This window comes from Polypterus senegalus, chromosome 13 (assembly GCF_016835505.1).
Source record: "Polypterus senegalus isolate Bchr_013 chromosome 13, ASM1683550v1, whole genome shotgun sequence".
Taxonomy (NCBI): Eukaryota; Metazoa; Chordata; class Cladistia; order Polypteriformes; family Polypteridae; genus Polypterus; species Polypterus senegalus.
The window spans coordinates 75,619,750-75,640,475 of NC_053166.1; the positions used below are offsets into that span (position 1 = coordinate 75,619,750).

General features: G+C 36.9%; 1 protein-coding gene across 2 annotated transcripts in view; it reads right to left on the bottom strand.

The window, feature by feature from the left end:
* Nucleotides 1-17,409, bottom strand: part of fam3a (FAM3 metabolism regulating signaling molecule A) — a 32,222-nt gene extending 14,813 nt beyond the window's left edge. The window contains exons 1-4 of one of the 2 annotated variants that reach the window (XM_039774448.1): nucleotides 17,283-17,409; nucleotides 10,714-10,808; nucleotides 2,751-2,861; nucleotides 337-363 (exon numbers count right to left, since the gene is read on the bottom strand). In XM_039774448.1, coding sequence (XP_039630382.1) covers nucleotides 337-363; nucleotides 2,751-2,861; nucleotides 10,714-10,726 — 151 coding nt within the window. In that variant the 5' untranslated portion in view covers nucleotides 10,727-10,808; nucleotides 17,283-17,409. Of the gene's footprint in view, nucleotides 1-336; nucleotides 364-2,750; nucleotides 2,862-10,713; nucleotides 10,809-17,039; nucleotides 17,228-17,282 lie in introns of those variants that run through there. The other variant, XM_039774449.1, reaches the window with a different exon arrangement.
* Between the last annotated feature and the right edge of the window lie 3,317 nt (nucleotides 17,410-20,726).

The window sequence follows — 20,726 nt, forward strand, 5'->3', positions numbered from 1 at the left end:
CACAACATAAACTAATATCATTACTAATTGTTCTATAAATATTCTGCCATTTTTTTTTTTGTTCAAGTCAAGGCTTCAAAATAATATATTCATGTTCCCTTATGTAGATTCACTTTAAATACATTCAAAAATGAGGATATAGCTGCTAACCAGTCACACCTATTCTAATTTTTTCAAAAATGATGCACATACTGAATGTGCACATCGAGACAGAAAAATATCATGGTAGGACATAACACCACATGAGACAAATGGTCTTACTAAATTCAGAAGCATGACAAATCCAAAGCATTTTTTATTTTTATTTATTTATTTAATTTTTTTTTTTTTACGAACCTGCTGCTGTTGGTCCTTCATTCTGAGCTGAAAACAAACATAATAAAATTCAGCAAAAAGCAATAAATTCAACTAAATTCAAATAAATTTAAATCAACATTGATGCCAATATTTACTGTACAATCTATTTTAATTGTACGACAAAGTAACAGTTCTCTTATTTCACATGAATTTGCTCCCATTAGACCACTCTATATTGATGCAGCCACCCAGTATTGTTGTTAAAATGACTGCTTATCTATACTAATAAAAGGCAAAGCCTTTACTCTCTCACTCACTAATTCTCCAACTTTCCGTGTAGGTAGAAGGCTGAAATTTGGCAGGCTTATTCCTTACAGCTTACTTACAAAAGTTAAGCAGGTTTCATTTCGTAACGGTCATAACGGTCGACAACGTCCGCCATGTTGAACTTTCTTATTTATGTCCCCATCTTCATGAAATTTGGTAGGTGGCTTCCTTGCGCTAATCAAAACCGATATACGTACTTATTTCAGTGGTATGATGCCACTGTCGGCCGCCATATTGAACTTTTCAACGGTCTTTGTTACTTATGGACCCATCTTCAAGAAATTTGGTACGCGGGTTCCCAACGCTAACTGAATCCTACTTACGTACATATATACGTCCATAGCCTGCAGCTCGGGCACCGTGTGAGGCGGCGTTGGGTCCCCCATCCCAACGCCTCCCACGTTGTTGGCTGCCTGCCTATATATGGCCGTCTGTCGCTCCGGTCTCTACATTCCCTTCCTTGCTTCGCCATGAGATTCACGTCTCCCTGCTGATAACTACGGCCTTTTTATTTAACCCACGGCTTCTCCGCCGTTTTATTGTTCGTTTATTACGATTATAGTTATTGTGTAGGTATTTTAGACTTACTTTACATTGTTCAGGTACCCATTTCCTTTATCATTCCAACCGTACCCCCATTAACATGTCTATCGAGGTGATCACCATCGATCAAAGAACTGTCACTTACCGAGTGGTTTCCATAACAGGAGATGGCACCTGCCTTTTCCATTCTCTTTGTTACATATTGCACGGCTATATCAGGCTCACTCTTAATATCCGGAGGAACATTGTGTCTTATGTATTGAATGACTGGGACAGGTTCAAGGTGTGGACTGATGACGGTACAGGAGATAATTATACTACACAGGAGCACTAGAAGAGTGAAATGCTTAAGCCCTTCACCTATGGTTCTGCATGTGAGTTGATGGCTGCCGCTGAATTGTTCGGTTGTCGCTTTCAACTGTACCGAAATATTTTACACCTTTCGACAACCGCCAATGCCTCTTAAACATCTTAGATTCAGAGGTGATGATTTCAGTGGTGGACACTTTGATGTTTATGAATGTTTAAATTCTCAAAAGCTGGATGTGAAGTTATCGATGAAACCGGTTGTATGCTTACAACGCTTGATAGATGCCAAATGTCACTTCAACACAAGTCCTGCAAATACTGTCGTAATTGAAACAAACCATGAAACTCAAACCGATTATGACAGCAGCAATCCAAGCTGTGAGATTTGAAACAAGATTACTGTTCACATGGCCAACTGTACGTTGCATGCTCAAGAGTAAGCTCAGCACACAGCTTGGTCATATTACAACCGGAGGGCCGAACTGACAATGTGTTATACAAAGATATCCTTAACAAATAATTATTGGTATATTTTCCCTCAGTTTAAAAAGGTTTAATTTTCTTATTAATAAAAATTTTAAGGCAGTACTTCGCCGCTGCGAAACGCGGGTATTTTGCTAGTTTAATTTATAAGGGGGAAAAACAAAACAACCACCTTAAACCTCTGTAAAAGCTGTGTACTTGCATTGGTAAGTAGGTCTCATAGAAGGCCCCAGCCAGAGTTTGAATTATGCACTACTGGGCTCCTGAAAGCCCACTATATATCAAATTTGTAAACTGATGTGAGTTAAACTGTATAAGTCAGACTGCAAAACACTGTCTATAACATACATGGTTTACAAATGCATATGTGCTATAGTACCACTGATGTACATGATCAGAAAGAAAGCAATGGCAAATGCTGGGTTGAAAATGACCAACGTGTATTCAGTAAAGAAAACTAAGACGATTATTTAAAACAAATCATGCCAAACAAAATGTAACAGAAATAATCAAATCAAGTTAATTTGAATAAAGTTTCAATTACTTAATGAAGCACTGAAAGTTAAGCATTCATATTATGCAAAGAATTGGGGATACACACTTAATGTAACCTTATATTTCTATAATCCAGAAAAAAACGCATTGACTAACAGTGGAAAGACATGCAGTGTCTAAATTTCACATTTTACATCAAACATACATTTACCAGTTTTTGATGAGGAAAAAAGGGAAAAATCATTTGAAAGACTACACAATCCATGGTAGCAAAATAACAGGTAGCAGGCTCTCACCAGGAAATAGCTGTCCAACATGGAGGAAACCTCTGTCTGAACCCAGCATGGTACTGACCACTATCCATGTGAGCCCTACTGTCACAAGGACCACTACAATCCGCAAGGGCCCTAAAGACAGGAGTACAGAATTCAAGAGAAAAACATTAAGCACATATGGTTGTAGGCTGAACACACATGTCTATCAAGAAGTAGCAAAAGCTATGTTTATAATTCTATAGATCAGATGTTTCAAACTCAGTTCACAGAGAGGAGCAGAGGATAGATGAAACCTTCCATTAGTTATATGTATATATTTATATTATTTATATATACAATATACATATATGTGTGTGTGTGTTTATTACTCTGCACAACCTTAGGCCACCTATTTTGCTTAACTGATCATGAAAAAACTATATGCAAAAATACTACGTGCAAAGGCTCAAGGTGGCCTAACAACTTTGCATAGTACTTCTTATCTATGTTAAATTACAATATTTTGAAAAGTTACCTTCATCGCAAAAGGTTTGAGAATTGCTTGATTAGGAGTTTGATTCAGGCTTTGACTGATCTGCAATAGGCATGGCTAAAATGTGTTTTGAGGGCTTAGTTAACTGTTTTGAATGCTGAAGCGTTTTTTAAATTTGGTTTATCTATGTACTTCAATAAAGTCCAATATCACATTGTTGTTTAAACATTTTTGTATCCATGGGTTTTATTTAAAAAAAAAAGTGATAATAGAAAGCAACTTTATGTGCAAGTAGACTACATAAAATGTTTTTAATTGCATCTTACAAAATCATGTAGTTAAAAGCAAACCCTAAATAGGCTTATGGTGGCTGATACAGCTTTTGTACACATCAAATTTCAACTCAAGTAATGTAAAAATTGCACCGGCTGATATTCTGTTAATTGTAGAGAGTTGTGAAGGGAATTTGGTTGATTGCAGCTCAAATTTCTTTAGCATAAAAACTTTTCCTGCTAAAATTGTTGGCTGCAATGACCAATAATGTATAGCTGTGTTAGTGGTGATTTGCCGATATATTAAGAGTGCCAAAGAAAATCTGAATCATTGTAATCGAATCTGCAGATAATATAGCAGTGAGGTTGTTTTAAGAAAAAAACGAATACTGAGTAGACATTTATTAAGTGTATGCACACACAAAAAAAACCCCCCAAAAAAACCAAACATGCTTAGGGAGCTTGTTTCCTCCTTCATTCATTCATTTCTTGATAAGTTCAGCTGCTTGCATTTTTACTTTACAGTCATGAATGTCATGCAACTGCCCTGGTAGAATTTTAAGCAGCAGAAGAAGTGAGCTTATGGTGGCAGAGGTCTATGCAAGCACCTCCAGCGGCTGCTGCCTTAATACTTCTACAAGCAACAGCAGACTAAAGCCAAAAGCATGTGTAACTCTGTTGGCGTTTACTTACTCACACTGGGAAGGTTTTACCATCAGGAGTTGCTATTGGATAATTCAAAGATTAAAAAATACCAAATATACAAACTGAGACAATTGTTCTCAAAGTAAACTTGAAACCATAAACTAATCTGTAACTAGGTTCACACAGAATGTTTCACTGTTTAAAAGGTAGAAGAGCTGGAAAATTCACAAATGCTTATCAGTTTTGAGATATCTAAAAAAACTGAACTTTCCTAACAAAATGTCCTTGAAGAGTAAGTGTGCCAAATTTCAACTAAATTACTCCATTTGGAGCCGAATTGTTCCATGTCTACATACAAACATGATGACAACAGTAGTTGATTTTCACATTGTATGCAAACATGGCTAAAAACCTTACACTTAATTTTCTCAAAAAAAGTACACACTTCTTTCTTCAGACAAAAACACAAGGGGGTGGTAAGTAAAGTGCCAAAAAATACAAATAGCTCTTGCAATGCCAGTAGAGTCAGAGTGATTGTAATTAATAAGTGTACCTAAGACATTACCTTATTGTTGTAAGTTGTCCATTGTGGATTTTACTGTACACTTCTGCACAGTAAATTCTCTATCACTGTTACTTCTGTTATTCCCACTGTATAAATACGCTGTATTTTCCTCTAGGAAATTCTAAAACATTTTCTTTTTGTGAAATGAAAAATAAACTCTTTCAAAATTATATTTAATCTGTTCTTCTTAAAAGAAAAACAAGATAAAATAATACCATAGAAAGTAGAGGAAATAATTTATGAAATTACTCTCTTAAACATGCATACTGTGACTTTTTTGCTAAAATTAAATTATAAAATGGAAGACTTTTCCAACATCTAGGAATGTCAGAATAGGGGTGAGTTTTACAGGTTCAATTGCCTCAACAATGAAGGATTTAAATCCTCCAACTGACATTGAACATACAGAGAAAAGCAGGATGTGTGTACAAATTCCTTACTACAGTTGATTAAAACAAGAACCCTTTTCCTAACAAATACAAGAAGTAGAAAGACCATGCAGAGCACTTCAACAATACATGAAAAAGTCAAGGTAGCTAAAATATCTTCCATTTCTTATAAATCCTAAGCCCTATGTTAAATACAATATTCCAAAAGAATTACCAATTATTCTGTAGATAATGCTGTGTACTGTTCTATTTGCAAACAGACAAATGAAGAGAATGTGCAAACAAACCCTCAGAAACCTGATACATCTTGCTATTTATTTCTTTTACAGGATTCCAAGCTTTACTTTTACCAATGTGGTAGGTCTGGGAAGAACAAATATTCAATTCAAAAATGCAGGGTATCTATTTGGGGAACTGAAAACAAAAAGTAGAAGAAACCATTTGGTTTCAAGTTCCAGAAAACAGGCGTCATTCAGGAAGGGTAACTCAGGTATCATTAGCATATTAAAATATACATTTATATTATGTTTCCCCAAGCATGTACATTTGGGGAACTATTTATATTTTGGTTAAATGAATTGTAATAAGCTATCATTAACTTGTGATTTAAAGTAACTCAAGATGAAAATTAACCTCTTATTACAAACTTCGCTGGAACAAAACTTGCCAGTCACTTAAGTACACATTAAACCGTAAGCTCTGCTACAGATGCTGCTACTGCAAAATTATCACTAGCACTTGCTAATATGAAAGAAAAAAAAAAAGTGTAGAATTTTTTTGTTTTAAATTGGACACAATGGATAAGTAAGCACGAATATATGCATAGTTAGGAGTTAGGAGAAAAAACAAAAAGAAGAATGGCAATTGACTAAACCTTACACAACTTTTTGAATGCATTTTTTGGCACTTAAGGTCTGAAAAGACAAATACATAGGTCTTCTAAAATACAAAGATATTTAGAGGCACGGTGTTGGTCAAAAGACACCCACAATATTTAACACACTCCAATGCTCGTGCCATTTCTTTAAAGAGGAAACTAGGCTCATGACAATGTCCAAATTCACGAAACGCACAACATTTGTCGCCACAGAAAACTCAATCAGCTATTCTGCATGTCCAATTTAGAGCTACCAATTTCACATGGCCCTCTTCCAGAGGTGGGTAGAGTAGCCAAAAATTGTACTCAAGTAAGAGTAGCATTACTTCAAAATAATAATATTACTCAAGTAGAAGTAAAAAGTAGTCATCCAAAAAACTACTCAAGTAAGAGTAAAAAAGTATTTGGTGAAAAGACTACTCAAGTACTGAGTAACTGTTTGATTATAATAAATGATTTAATTTTTTAGAAATGTTGTAATAAGACAAAACAGAAATATAAAATGTGCAAATTCTGCTATTTCCAAATAAAATAAAAAATGAGTAAAAATAAACAACATGTTTACAAAATAAAGATGCACAAAAAACACAAAGTTCCAAATCTCAGTTTTTCACAACCAAACTTTTGAAGCCAGTACCTACAGTAGGTAACATGTATGTCTGAACAGTGCAAACTAATTACAGTGACAAGATATACTGTACACCGACAGTATAATACTGCATATTCACTAACATTAGAACAAGGCAGCTCACTTCTACAAGAAGTCTCACTTTACCATGACTGTCTGTGCATGTTTGGTTAAAATGTGCTTGTTCTTCACTCAGTGAAGTGATGGTTAAGCTTCAGCAGAAGTTGGCTCTCATTTTTCATGTACAGTGGAACCTTGGATTGCAAGTAACTTGGTTTATGAGTGTTTTGCAAGACGAGATAAAATTTTTAATTAATTTTGGCTTTATAAATGAGCGAGGTCTTGCAATACGAGTAGTCCATATACGCTTTGTCTGCCAAGCGTCACATGATCACAAATGAGCCGATGGTGGTTCTCTTTCTCGCTGCGGGATTGTGGGCAATCATCAGTCAGCGTGCCTCACTTATATAGTCAACATCCATACGAGCGTATACTGTTTTCTACAGCATTGTGACCCTGTGTGTGTGCTGTGACATGCGAGTCCCCGTCTTGCACCCCAAAACACGAAGCCAAGTCTCAATTCTTTAGCGACACCATCTTTATTCAGCTTGAAACAGGAACAGCATGGTTATTTATTGTAGCGGGATCTTCCACTCTCCTATACACAGACACAGCAGTCAGGCCGGGTCATGCCAAGGTTCGTGGTCAAGTAATACATGTGCCCTGCACATTTATAATGTTCCTCGTATCTCCCATCAACGGCAGGTGCTTACAGCATGACCGCGATCTTTTCAGATTCGCTTTTACGGCGAACTGCTACAGCGCTGGGTGCCTGTGGTCGCTTCCACTGTGCTCTTCCGCGTGTCATCCTGTTGGGTGAAATCCCACAAGAGTTTAGAAACTTACTCACACCAGCCACGATTCTTTTCAAAGGTAAAGTGCTGGTTAAATGTGTTTTATGTATTTTTACTTTATATTTTGTATTAATTATTTTTATATGAAAAGTATTGGGTTGTGGAACGAATCATCTGAGTTTCCATTATTTCGTATGGGATAATTTGCTTTGATATATGAGTGCTTTGGATTGCGAGCACGTTTCTGGAACGAATTATGCTCGCAAACTAAGGTTCCACTTGTATTCCTTCTTTCCCTGTCTACTGTCTGTGAGGAGTTTATGCCGTTAAGCCACCACAGTTTGTGTCTGGTCATGTGACTGCATGGGACATCTGATTTGCGAAACGGAGCCATGTGAATATTGTTGCTACGTCTGATTGGTGAAATAGTCATGCAGTAGATCCACTGGTGGCTTCTCTTTGGCAAAAATACAGTATTAGCGTATCTAATGGAAAAAAAGTAACGATTCAAGTGTTGCCCAATGTAGCGGAGTAAGAGTAGCGTTTCTTCTTCACAAATGTACTCAAGTAAAAGTAAAAAGTATGGTGCAGTAAAACAACTCTTAGAATTACAATTTTTTAAAAACGTTACTCAAGTAAATGTAACGGAGTAAATGTAACTTGTTACTACCCACCTCTGCCTTCTTCCAATGCATATTCTTTAATTCTTAAATTATTTTACCTACAATGTTGCAGAAGATGGCATTTGGTTCTAACAGCTAAAATGAAGGCACATTAAATCTTACTACTCTGTTGACTAATATTACAAGTTTAAGAACAGCAAAAGCCATACAACCTTAATATTTATTGTTATGCGTTGCAAATAAATTAAAAAATACCCTGCTAAATGAAAATAAAAGGAAGGTTAATTTTGTGGTTGGCAGATTATCAACTAATAACTGACATGTAGAGATAATCGGTCATTCTGCATAGCAAACCTTATTGTTGATATACAAACCAGAATCAAAAAGAGATAAATTAATTTATTAAAAACAACTTAGAAAATGTACATATTGCATAACATTCAGATGCATTTAGGAACTTAGTTAACTGCTTTGATAGTTGGAGCATTTTAATTTTTATTTATTTGCTTCATCAAAGATATTGATACTTAAAAATATAGTATTTCTGTAGCAACTAATCTTATCCAAAAATAAGTTATAATAGAATGCAATTACATATATTACTGGAGTACATAAAAATGATTCTTAATTGCATTTTACAATATCATGAAGTTAAAAACGGAGTTCAAATAGGTTTGTGGTAGCTGAAATAGATTTAACAGACATGAGACTTCGACTCCAGAAATAAAAAAATTATAGCAACTTAAGTACAATTGCTAGTTGTAGGTTGTGAAGGTCTTCTAGCATAAAGCAAATGTTGAGTATGTGTTTATTCAATGTATGCTAGATACATGCTTTTCTGCTTTCCTTGCGTGCATTTTTCACTTTTACAGTTATGTGACAATACTTTTAAGGTGCAAGGAAAATGAGTTGGTGTTGCAGAGGTTCGCATAAGCTGCTGATGTGGAAGTAAGTTCGTACTTGTGCGCGTCTCTGTTGCAATTTCAATAACAGTGTGTATTGGGTATCTGTTTTGCCACCAACAGTTTCTATTAGATAATTAAAAGATGAAACAAACAATATATACAACATGATAATACTTCAATGGAAATGTTCAACGGTAAATTAATAAGTAACTAAAATTGCAAAGAATATTTTTCTGTACGGCAGATGATTTCAAAATTTTTTGAACACTTTACAAATTTTTGAAATTTAAAAAATTACCATTTAGAAAGTATTTGAGGTACAGTGGGTACGGAAAGTATTCAGACCCCCTTCAATTTTTCACTCTTTGTTATATTGCAGCCATATGCTAAAATCATTTAAATGAATTTTTTTGCTCATTAATGTACACACAGCACCCCATATTGACAGACAAAAAAAATAATTTTTGAAATTGTTGCAGATTTATTAAAAAAGAAAATTTGAAATATCACATGGTCCGAAGTATTCACACCCTTTGCTCAGTATTTAGTAAAAGCACCCTTTTGAGCTAATACAGCCATGAGTCTTCTTGGGAAAGATGCAACAAGTTTTTCACACCTGGATTTGGGGATCCTCTGCCATTCCTCCTTGCAGATCCTCTCCAGTTTCTGTCAGGTTGGATGGTAAACGTTGGTGGACAACCACTTTTAGGTCTCTCCAGAGATGCTCAATTGGGTTTAAGTCAGGGCTCTGACTGGGCCATTCAAGAACAGTCACAGAGTTGTTGTGAAGCCACTCCTTCGTTATTTTAGCTGTGTGCTTAGGTTCATTGTCTTGTTGGAAGGTAACCCTTCAGCCCAGTCTGAGGTCCTTAGCACTCTGAAAAAGGTTTTGGTCCAGGATATCCCTGTACTTGGCCGCATTCATCTTTCCCTTGATTGCAACCAGTCGTCCTGTCCCAGCAGCTGAAAAACACCCCCAAAGCATGATGCTGCCACCGCCATGCTTCACTGTGGGGACTGTATTGGACAAGTGAAGTACATTAATGAGGAAAAAAATTAATTTAAATGATTTTAGCAAATGGCTGCAATATAACAGAGTAAAAAATTGAAGGGGGTCTGAATACTTTCCGTACCCACTGTATCTCAATGAAAACTGAACTTTCTAACAAATGTCCTGGCAAAATAAAAAATAAGTGTATAAAATTTCAATTAAATTTTTCACTAGGAGCCAAGTTGTTTTATGCAGACAGATAGACATGATGACGACACAACATTTGGTGACTTTCACTTTTCATGTGAATACAACAAAACAATGACTCTAAAAAGCAGCACAAACTAGTTGATTATCAGCAAAAAAAAACTTGGTTCTGTTACCTAAACTATGGTAACAGTCTGTTAAAGCAACGCTATACATTTTTTTGTTTTGAGAAATGTCTTCATAATTCAAAAACAATGCAATACAATGAAAATGAGAAAATTGAAAACAATACAGCTAAATTAGAAACAGAGAACTTAGAACATATTTTCTGCTACAATTTTATTGCTGCGAAAACTGCACAAGTTTTCTTTCCACCAGAAAAGTGCAGCACCTACTCATGACAATAATAGAGAGGAGAAAGATATATAAACACATACAGGAAGTGTAGTTATTATGGAGGTAAGCTAAAGGAACATCAGCAAAACATGATTTAAAAAAATTTAACCACAAATAAGTTCTCCATTTTTTTTTGTTGTAAAATAAAACACGTACTTGCCTGCCAACCTCATTTTTTTTTTTTAATGTCAGATCCTAACAGACGGTCCAAACCTTGCTCTTTGCGCCAGGCCAGGAACAAAAAGAAGCCTCCTCCTAAAATAAATCAATAAAATAAAAAAGAAAAGTATTCAAAGATGGGCTAGAATAACAGCAGCAATTATAATTATCAGTGGTAAAATATGCAGGCTGTTTCCTTGAACTATTCACATTAGAAAGGAGAATTCTGAAAGTAACGATTTAAGTACATTTATGTTAAGTAGAATGCCCAGTGGGAGCTGAGCAGTCTTTTGGCCTTGGAACTACAGATTTATTATTATTATCATTTTTTTTTTTTTACTTAGCTTGCCTGCAGTTTTTTTTTCCCCTGACCTCCCAGCCATCTGACTTTATCATAGTACTAATTTTTTCAGACTTTAAATAGGAAACTGTATAGAAGGACTTGAAGAACTGTTTTACTAATTATAGTTATTTTATGTAAGCTGGTACCGATTTATTTCTTGTTAGTCATTATTATTCCTACCTATTTTAATTTGTTTTTCCTTTCCTGCAATTATTTCTTTGACATCTGGTAAAGCACTTTGAGCTATATCTTGTATATTAAAATGTGCTATAGAAATAAATCTTGTTGTTGTTACACAGTAGTGGATACTATATTGTTCTTGACAGAAGTCCTCTACTATGGTAAAGAGAGAATGCAGCCAGATTCCCAAAGCTTGGTTTTCTGGTCAAATCATACATCTGTCTCTACTATGTTTGTACTGCTGGGGATATTGTTACAGTGCAGTCTCAGCTTCATACAGAATTTTGACATTCTCACTTTTACTAAAGAAAATATAACCTTGCGAGTTCTTTGTAGTTCCAGAACCCAGAGTTATCGGCTCATTAATTTATTCAAGCTGGAAATAAACGGACAGATATTGCTGTAGCAATGTGATTAAAGATTCAAGAGTTTTATTTGTCACACACAGTTACTGTATACTGGTACAACATGCAGTGAAATGGAAAGTGTGGTGTTAACTCAGAAAACAAAAAGGTACAGTTAAATTTGGAAGGTTTTGCACTGCAGCACCTTTATGTTTATAGGTTATTTTTACATGTACAGGGTATAATGAAATTCTAACCTGCATGTGCTGATCAACATGCAACATATTGTAGGTTACTGCAGAGCAAATATGTTGTTAATATTTGAGATTGTAATAAAAAAGAAAAAGCTTACAAAAACGTACTTTAAAACTTGTGTATTTGTGCACTGATTTGAATTTATTTTGCAGTGTTTTGATTTATGAATGTCTAATAATAAGTAACACTAAACATACAGTAGATTTCTTTTATGAAAATTTCCAATTCAGGGAAACCCTAATCCTATTATGAAGTCTACATCTCAACATGAACTGCACTGTGGGCTAAGTGCATTATCTCATGCCTAATCCTAATATATGGAGTGTAAATGTCTAAAGGAAAAAATATACAGGTTTACATGTATCTGTTTTAATATTTATTTGCTATGTTCACTGGTTCCAAATCTTCATGTTCCCAGTGACAAAGATTTTTTTCTCCATTTTATGTTTGTGTTCCTAGGCTTTATTGCATCAAAACTATGTCCATCTAATTTACATGGGAAAAGGGTAAGGTAAGCCGATTTGTGTTTTTTCTAATAAAAATGAATATATTTAAAAAATTCATAGATATCATGGTGCTGGAGAGTGGTGTTGTGTTGCATATTGGTTGAATATACAAGTAAAAATTTTACTGTACTCTGTACATGTGACAAAGATAATGCTATCACTACTACTGATGCTGCCTCACTGCCCTAGGGAACCAAAATCATTTCCAGATGTAGACATGGTCTCTGTGGATGTCACACACCTTGTATCAATATGGGATTTACTTGTTTTCTTCCAATATCTACAAAATGTGCGTGCTATACCAACTCTTAATGGGTTGGGTGCAATTACTGTGAATGCGTGTGACATTAACAGGGACTTATTTTTGCATTTAAAAACAGTTTGTTTTGCTCTATTGGCAATTTTAATGTATTTTGACATTATGTGACAGAAAGATCCTGAGGGATATTATTATTTGAACCTTCAAGTAAATTAAACAGAAATGAAAAAACAAAAATGTAATCTAATACTCAAATCCACTTGATCCAATTCAGTGTAGAGGTAAATAACTAAGACATAAATACTAACTAGACGTAAAAAAAATACATAAAAAAAAACTCTCACACAAAACAAATACCTAAACCCTTTTTTGAAGCTTATATATACAGGTAGCCCCCAAGTTACGGACATCCGACCTATGATTTGCGAACGGGGCTGCAGCTGCGACGCATGCGCTTCAGTAACTGCTGCTCTGTCATCTTCAGCATGGGGACGCTGCAAGCGGTGGCTGGACAGAGGCTGGAGGGGGTGATTTCACTGCTCGTACAGTGTAGTGTCCCTCGGGCAGCTCCCGGTGACAAGCGGTAACCCGTGGTCCATAGTCACCGGGGCCACAGCTATCGCTCGTGTGCAGGATGAAGGCTTGATGGGGCAGTTCGCTGCCCGCCCACCACGCCTTCGCAGCTACTGCTCCCGACTGGACGCAGGCTGGATGGAGCGGAGGGGAGGTTTCACTACCCGCCCACCACACACGGCTGCCCTGATGCTGCAAGCAGCGACCCGGTCGTGGCTGAGCGGAAACCACTGAGGGTGAACGGGGCGGGGTGGGTAGCATTGTAACAACAACATTTATTTATATAGCACATTTTCATACAAACAGTAGCTCAAAGTGCTTTACATAATAAAGAATAGAAAAATAAAAGACAATAAGAAAAACAGTAGTGTAGTGTGTTGTGGGTGGCTGCCAGTTGAATGGGGGTGGTAGTTTGCGATTCACTACCCGCCGTTGGCCACACCGTGTTCGTTCTTGGTGGGTGGATACTGCAGGCAGCATACTATAGTTGGAGGGGACTGTGTCGTGGGCGGGTGGTGAACCGCCCCTCACTACCCCCATTCATTCTCAATAGCAAGCCTCCTTGTACTGTTGCGCGCATAGCAGGAAGTTGTCTCTTGTCAGTACATCAGACATGTTGACGAGGGGTACCTTCCTGCTGAGCTCATCTTAACCTTTTGTCTTCACCCTTCAACAATGTGTCTGAAACACAAATCTGATGCAAGTGCTGGTGATACAGTAAAGAAGAGAAAAACCATCACCATGGAAAATAAAGTAGAAATAATAAACAGGTCAGAGAGAGGTGAAACTCCATCATTCATTGGCATAGCACTTGGTTACAATCGGTCAATAATAGCATTTATTAAAATAATGGACCTGTTCCGACTTACAAATTCAACTTAAGTACAAACCTACAGTCCCTATCTTGTATGTAACCCGGGGACTGCCTGTATGCAACAAAGGGATATGAAATCAGTCACCACCTAAATAAACTGACATACAGTATGTGTGTTCTTGTATGGAAAACTACCTTTTTCTACACTTTAATATAGACTTTACTCATAGTCACCTTGACCATACTCTTATTATTAAAAAGTAGAAACTGGTTCAACTTGTTCTGAAATATGTAACAGGTACGTTATGCAAGATATCGGCATCCTAGCCTGCAGGGAGTGGCAACATTCTCAGCCCTCTTTAATCCAACTCAGGTTCAGCTTTGAGGAAGGACAGGGTGAAGCCAATCCTGGGAGCACTTGAAAAATATAGCTCCAGAACAAGTCTTGTAATTATCATTGCAAAAAGGTTAATCTCTGCCTTCATTTGCTTCAGTAACTGACAGAAAAAAAAACAAAACACCCTTCTATTTTCTAGCCCTATTATGCAATTCAAGGTACTTTCATTTTGAAATCTCAGCTGCCAATACGGAGTTAAGAACTGACAGCCTGTGAAGAGCATATAAACTAATGAGGATTATCAGAAATTCCAGCTAAATGTTGTATTGTCCTCACTTCAGTTGTACTTCACACTGAACCTGGCGTCATCGATGATACAATTAACTGGAAACAGATGCCTGTCCAACCGAAAATTACACTCCCTTCAATATTTTGATGCTAGTTGCTCTTTGATACATCTTTCTCTCAGACTTTTAATATTTGCAAACTCTGTAATTTCCTAGGTGCATTATGTTATAAATTATTATTCAGTTTTATGAAAATGTATATATTTAAAAAAAGCCTATTGAATTAGCACGAATTACAGAATAGGCAATAAGCTGACATACTGTTGCAGAAAATCTTTAACAAACCTTTAGCATCTTGGTTTCTTAATTACACAAGGTTTTCCTAACTTTGTTAAATAAGCTAATATTGTTCTAAGAGATGCAGCTATATTCAGCCTAACCTTGGAAGGATGCCATTAGATTAACAATGTAACAAAGGTGCTTTATATACTCACTTTTGTCTATCTGCTTTAAAGTATGCTGATGTTTCTCCAGGAAGCAGCCTCTGACTTTGAGTCTCAACAACAAGAATATATTATATTAGAATATATTCCATTATTCACCTTAATCCTTTGGACTTCAAAGCCTCAGCCTGTTAGCTCAAATTCTGCTACTGACACTGTCTGACCATGTACTTCCATTGAAAAAACAAAAGAAATGTAACCAATTGTACTTACAATGTTGTTAGATGCCCTGGGTAAGGATGTCAGCCATAAATTGTTAATGCAAACGAAGTTCATCCTCTTTACCCTTTGAAGTAAATGTTATTACTTATAATTTGCATGTTCTCAGCTATATGCTAAAGATGCTCATGTATATTCTGATCTAAAAAAGCTTTATGCAACCAAAGTATTGTTAACACATCTGTGATTAATGGACAAGAAAACACGTTTCTTTGTATGCTCCAAAGATGTCTTGAATGAATGCATTTTATGGATGAGTTTCCCGGGCCAAAGCTGTTAAAGCTTTTTCTGTTTCATTCAATAAACAAACAAACAAATACTATACACAATGTACAGCCTTCAGTCAAACATACCACTAACTACTCAAATAGTAAAGGTATACTAGAGGTATTAATTCCAAAACAAAGCTTTTGGAAGGTTTACAAATTTTCCTTGCCTCCCTCTTTTCATATAGACTATACACACTACTGGTCAAAGGTTTTAGAACCCCTCAGTTTTCCAGTTTGTCTTCAAATTTAATCAGTTCAAATGCAACAAATGACCTAAACTGGTGAAAAGGTATGCTGTAAACTGCCAGAGGTATACACTTAACATTTAGGGTAGCAAAAACTGTAAAAAGGAGATATCAGAATATTAAAAATGGACCATCTTCAGGGAACAACTAATAGGTTACAACCTATAGATAGATGTTCTGCAGCAAATAAAGTAGGCCTTGCCAGTTGCAGCAAACAATTTGCACAGGTGTCCCAACTTCTGTTGATTATTTAAAAACCTTCCATCTATCTTAAAGCAGAGTTGGAATAGTCTGTGTTACTACGCTCTCTGAAGTACTTCTCGGACAATATTACAGTGATAATGACAAGAAAACAGCAATTAACAAATGAGACACAGCATCGTCACCTTTACAAGTGCAGGCCTTTCATTTAAATTGCCAATTAAAAAATAAATCAAAATGTCAGTGAGTATGGTGTCCTACACAACCCAAAGAAAATTGGAAACTAACAGAAACTTTGATAGGAAGAGATTTGGCAGACCCAAAGTCACAGCCCAATCAGAAGACATGTTTCTGAGGGCACCAGCCTGTGTGATAGGCACCTCACAGACAGAGGGCAAACAGAGAGGTTTGTAAGTAATCAGAAGAACTTTGAACACCTGTTTACTGTTTATCTTTTCGCCATTTAAAGTCATTCATTGCATTTCACCTGATTAAATTTGTGAAAAAAATTGGTGTTCTAAAACTACTGGCCGATAGTGTGTACTGTATATATAAACTTAAACATCGCTTCAGTTTTGAACTGTAAGAAATTAGGCTTCAATTCTGCCCATGACGAAATGGTAGAATTATATTATAAATTAATTTTTTCTAATATTGTTTCTTATTCAAATCAATAGTATAAGCCAACGGATTCCGAAATACATTCTGAACGGCATTCCAGGTCATTTAACGCTGGCGGGAGTCGTTACTCCTCACTTGAATGCATGTAGTTGGTTGCACAACGATCCATGGATGACATGCAATAACAACGATAACAGCGAATGCACCCTGGGTGTTATGAAATCGCTGCAACAAGACAACCCTGCTCAGACAAGGTCTACCTGACAAGTTTACGTTTTAAAGCCTTTCCCAAAAAGACGTACACAAAATCAAAATGGTTTCGTCAAATGCGTAAAAGACAGGGTCAACCGTGTCATTGCGCAAACCCTTACCTGTACGCTACGTAAACGGCACGTGGCTTGGCCCAATACCCCGGGGTTTGGAAAGGTTTATTCCGTTTAACAGCTATGAGTAGAAAAAACTTCTATAGCGACCAAGCATCAGCATGATACCAACATAAATAGTATGGGATGAGATGCACAGTGGCCACTGTTAGCAAAAAAAAAAAAATAATAATAATAATGATGATAACTATTTGCCAGCTCAGTGGCTTCTTGCTTTCTTATCAAGCTTACCTTTATGAAAAAGAACCCTAGACACCTACATCCTGATGCACCTGATTGTCAACGGACGCTTCCCGTAAGACTCGTTCGGGCGGAGTCGCGCCAGCTAGGAAGGCGTGCGACGCAATGAGGTTTGGTATGGCGCCAGTGTGTGGGGCGGGACAAACGTCCGGACTCTAGGCAACCAGTCGACACGCCACAAGCAATAAGCAGCTCTCTCATTGGCTAACGGGACATTGAGGTGCACGGAAAGCAGTCAGACGACGAGTCGAAAAGTTACGTATTACGTTCATACGCTCTTGCGTCACCAAGCGATCGAATCAAAACTCACTTAACGACCACATGTTATTGTTGTGACGGTTGGTGCTTATGGTATTCGTAGTATTGCTTTATCGGGGTGTGTTTATCGTTATAACATGCTCTTTGTATTCAGAATTTTTAGATTAAAATAAGCTCTCACGGAAGTTAAACAGGCGTTTTGCTCGTTATATAACACGCGCTGCACTAATGTTTTCCAGACTCTTTAGTCAGACATTGTAAAGATGCAAAATTCATCCCAACCTCTCGTAATATGTACAACATTGGACCATTGTTAATGACACAAATACTTTTGGGAGTACGCTTTAACATCCAACTATCACTGATCTCGTTTAATCCAGTTCAGGGCCATTGAAGCCTGGGCGCAACGAGAACCCGTCATTACGGCGCTAAAGGGAGACTGAGTATCAAATTAACTTATCCTTGTGATAAATATCTGGTCGTATAGAAGTAGTATAAAGAAAGAGATGCATAATGTGTACCTTAAGTAGTGTGGGTGTTTGGTGAAGAATCAGAATTTGACCCGTATCGCAGGTGCTGATACTCGTGGAGCCATGTTTACATACACTCGATTGACACGGTAAAAGAAAAATTCTGTGAATTCCGAATTACTCCTGCTCACTTTATTGCAGGACATTCTTACACAACTGTACTCATCCTGGGCTTTTAAACTCAAACATTAACCTGAAAACCTTGATTTTGGGATATGAGACGAATCATGTATAGACGTCCAATATAGACCAATGTGAAATCATCCATGGAAGTGACTGTAGGATTCAGTTCAATATAGAAAAGCATAGTAAGGAATAAATTGAGTACTGACTTGAATAAATAGTAGCCATACTAAATTAATTATTTTAATTTGGGTAATTCAGAATTACAATTGAATAATATGACTTAAAACCAAGAGGGATAGCACTTTTTTATCAAGTATGATTTGATAACAGTGCCAGCAGATGTACATGCGCATCACTAACATAAACTGTAAGTCCAGCTAACAAGTGGGCAGACAAAATCTGTCACCATACCTGAATTTTAACATTTTATATGAGTTCAATTTCTGTAAAGTATTTTAAAGGATTTAGAAAGAATAAACAGGAATATTGAGACACATGAAACTACCCACAGTGTCCCAAAGAACATTTTGTTAATTTCTTCAGGAATATAAAATGTACAATGATAGGAATTACACCTGTGGCTGTACTAAAACTGAATCAAGCCACCTAATGAAATGAAAAGCTCCATCATTGGCATCTAATGAAGTAATTGCAGGAATGCCAACCCATAACTGCTGTTGTACAGTGCAGTTAACTGCCAGTCTCTCATACTGAGAAATACATGCTCTTGTCCTCTAAGTATTGGATCTACTGTAAGTTATGATGTTGTATTCAGTGCCATTTTGTTTGTTGTTGGGATTGGACTTTGGTCTCTAGTCTGAGGAAAACACACGATGAAGAATCTCATTGTACTGTGTACACATCAGTAAGCTTGAACTTGGGCAATACGTCCTGATGTACTGAGTCTTGCTGTGGACAGCTGTGTGCTGCACTTTAATTTTGCTTCCTTGTTTTATTGACCATTCTATATGAGTGGAATATTACTGTATTTAAACACTAAACATGCCTTATTTTAATTGAGAGCACTTTAAAAATACACAACATATGAATGTAAACATACTATTGGGTGTTTTAACTTATTGAACATATTTTTCTTTCCACCATATCCCGAAAGTGTCATCAAAATTGTTCATATTATCTGGATTTAGGACATGGTGTTTAGATAGTAGCTAATTTAGTAGTGGGTGTATAGGTACCGAATTTATTTTATGTATCAACAGATGCTTCAAGTGGGCCTTCAATGCCATTTAGCCATCCCTGTTAAGAGGTAAACTCCGAGTTATGCAGGTGGATGAGTCTATGATGTTCTGGATAATGAACCTTTGTTGGGCAGGCCGCATTTTATGAGACTCATGGACAAGCACTGTATTTCTGATGTGGATGTGAGCAACACTGGAGCACACCTCAGACTATAAATAATATATAACAGAAGGCCATGTCACGTGCAGAAATTTACAGATTAATCTGCACTTATGAGGTGTATTGATAAAAGGAATGAGATCGAGTATAGCATTCAGGTGAAGAACATTTTTTCTTGGTGCAAAGAGAATTGACTGCATCTTAACATCGATAAAACCGAGGAATTGACTATTGACTTTTGCCACACCAAAAGTCTCTATGTCTGGCACTATTCAAGGAGTGGATATAGAGTTGGTCCATTCCTACAAGTACTTGGGTGTCCACATCAATGACAGGTTGGGTTGGTCATAGAACACAGAGGAACTATATAAGAAGGGGCAGATCAGGCTGTTTTTCCTTAGGGGACTGTATTCCTTTAATGTGGGAAGTGACATCCTTCACATCTTCTATAACTTTGTGATGGCCAGTGTGATTTTCTAAGCTGTGGTGTGCAGGGCTGGTAACATCACTTCAAGAGAAGCCCACCGAAACAACAAGCTAATTAAAAGGGCAGGTTCAGTTATGGGACACACTCTGGATCCCCTGGATGTCAGAGCGAAGGAGAGAATGAAAACAAAACTGAGTACCTTTATGAACAATGCTACACATCCTCTCTTTGACATGCTGTGACGATGTGGGTTCTGGCTCCACATTCTAATTGCTGTTAGAAGCACTTGAACCCCACACTGTCGATAATGTTACCGAGTGAGCTAGTCAATGGAGGCAATAATTGAGCATCTGAGCAAGGGGATGGTTGAAAGTGCAACAGTGCTTTTATTTAAAAGAAACAATCAAAAACAAAATAGTGTTCCATATAAATAAAGTGCAGTTCATTCAAAGTTCTTTAAATAAATAATCCATTAAAAGAACATGTGGAGGCTAAAACCAATAGAAAAAACAATCCTTTAAAACGAGAGGTAAAATGTTTAAGGAAGCAGTCTTTAAAAACAACAAGATCAAACCCGGCGCTTCTAGCTTGTGACTCGTGACTCTCCTGCTTCTCCCTGTCCAGGCTTCGCGACAGAGGAGCCACTCTCTCTCTGCAGCTGCCCTCCTGAAACACACGCATGAGACTGGAGACCTCCCGAACCCTGGCTTCGGTCTGGCACTCATCCCAGTCTCG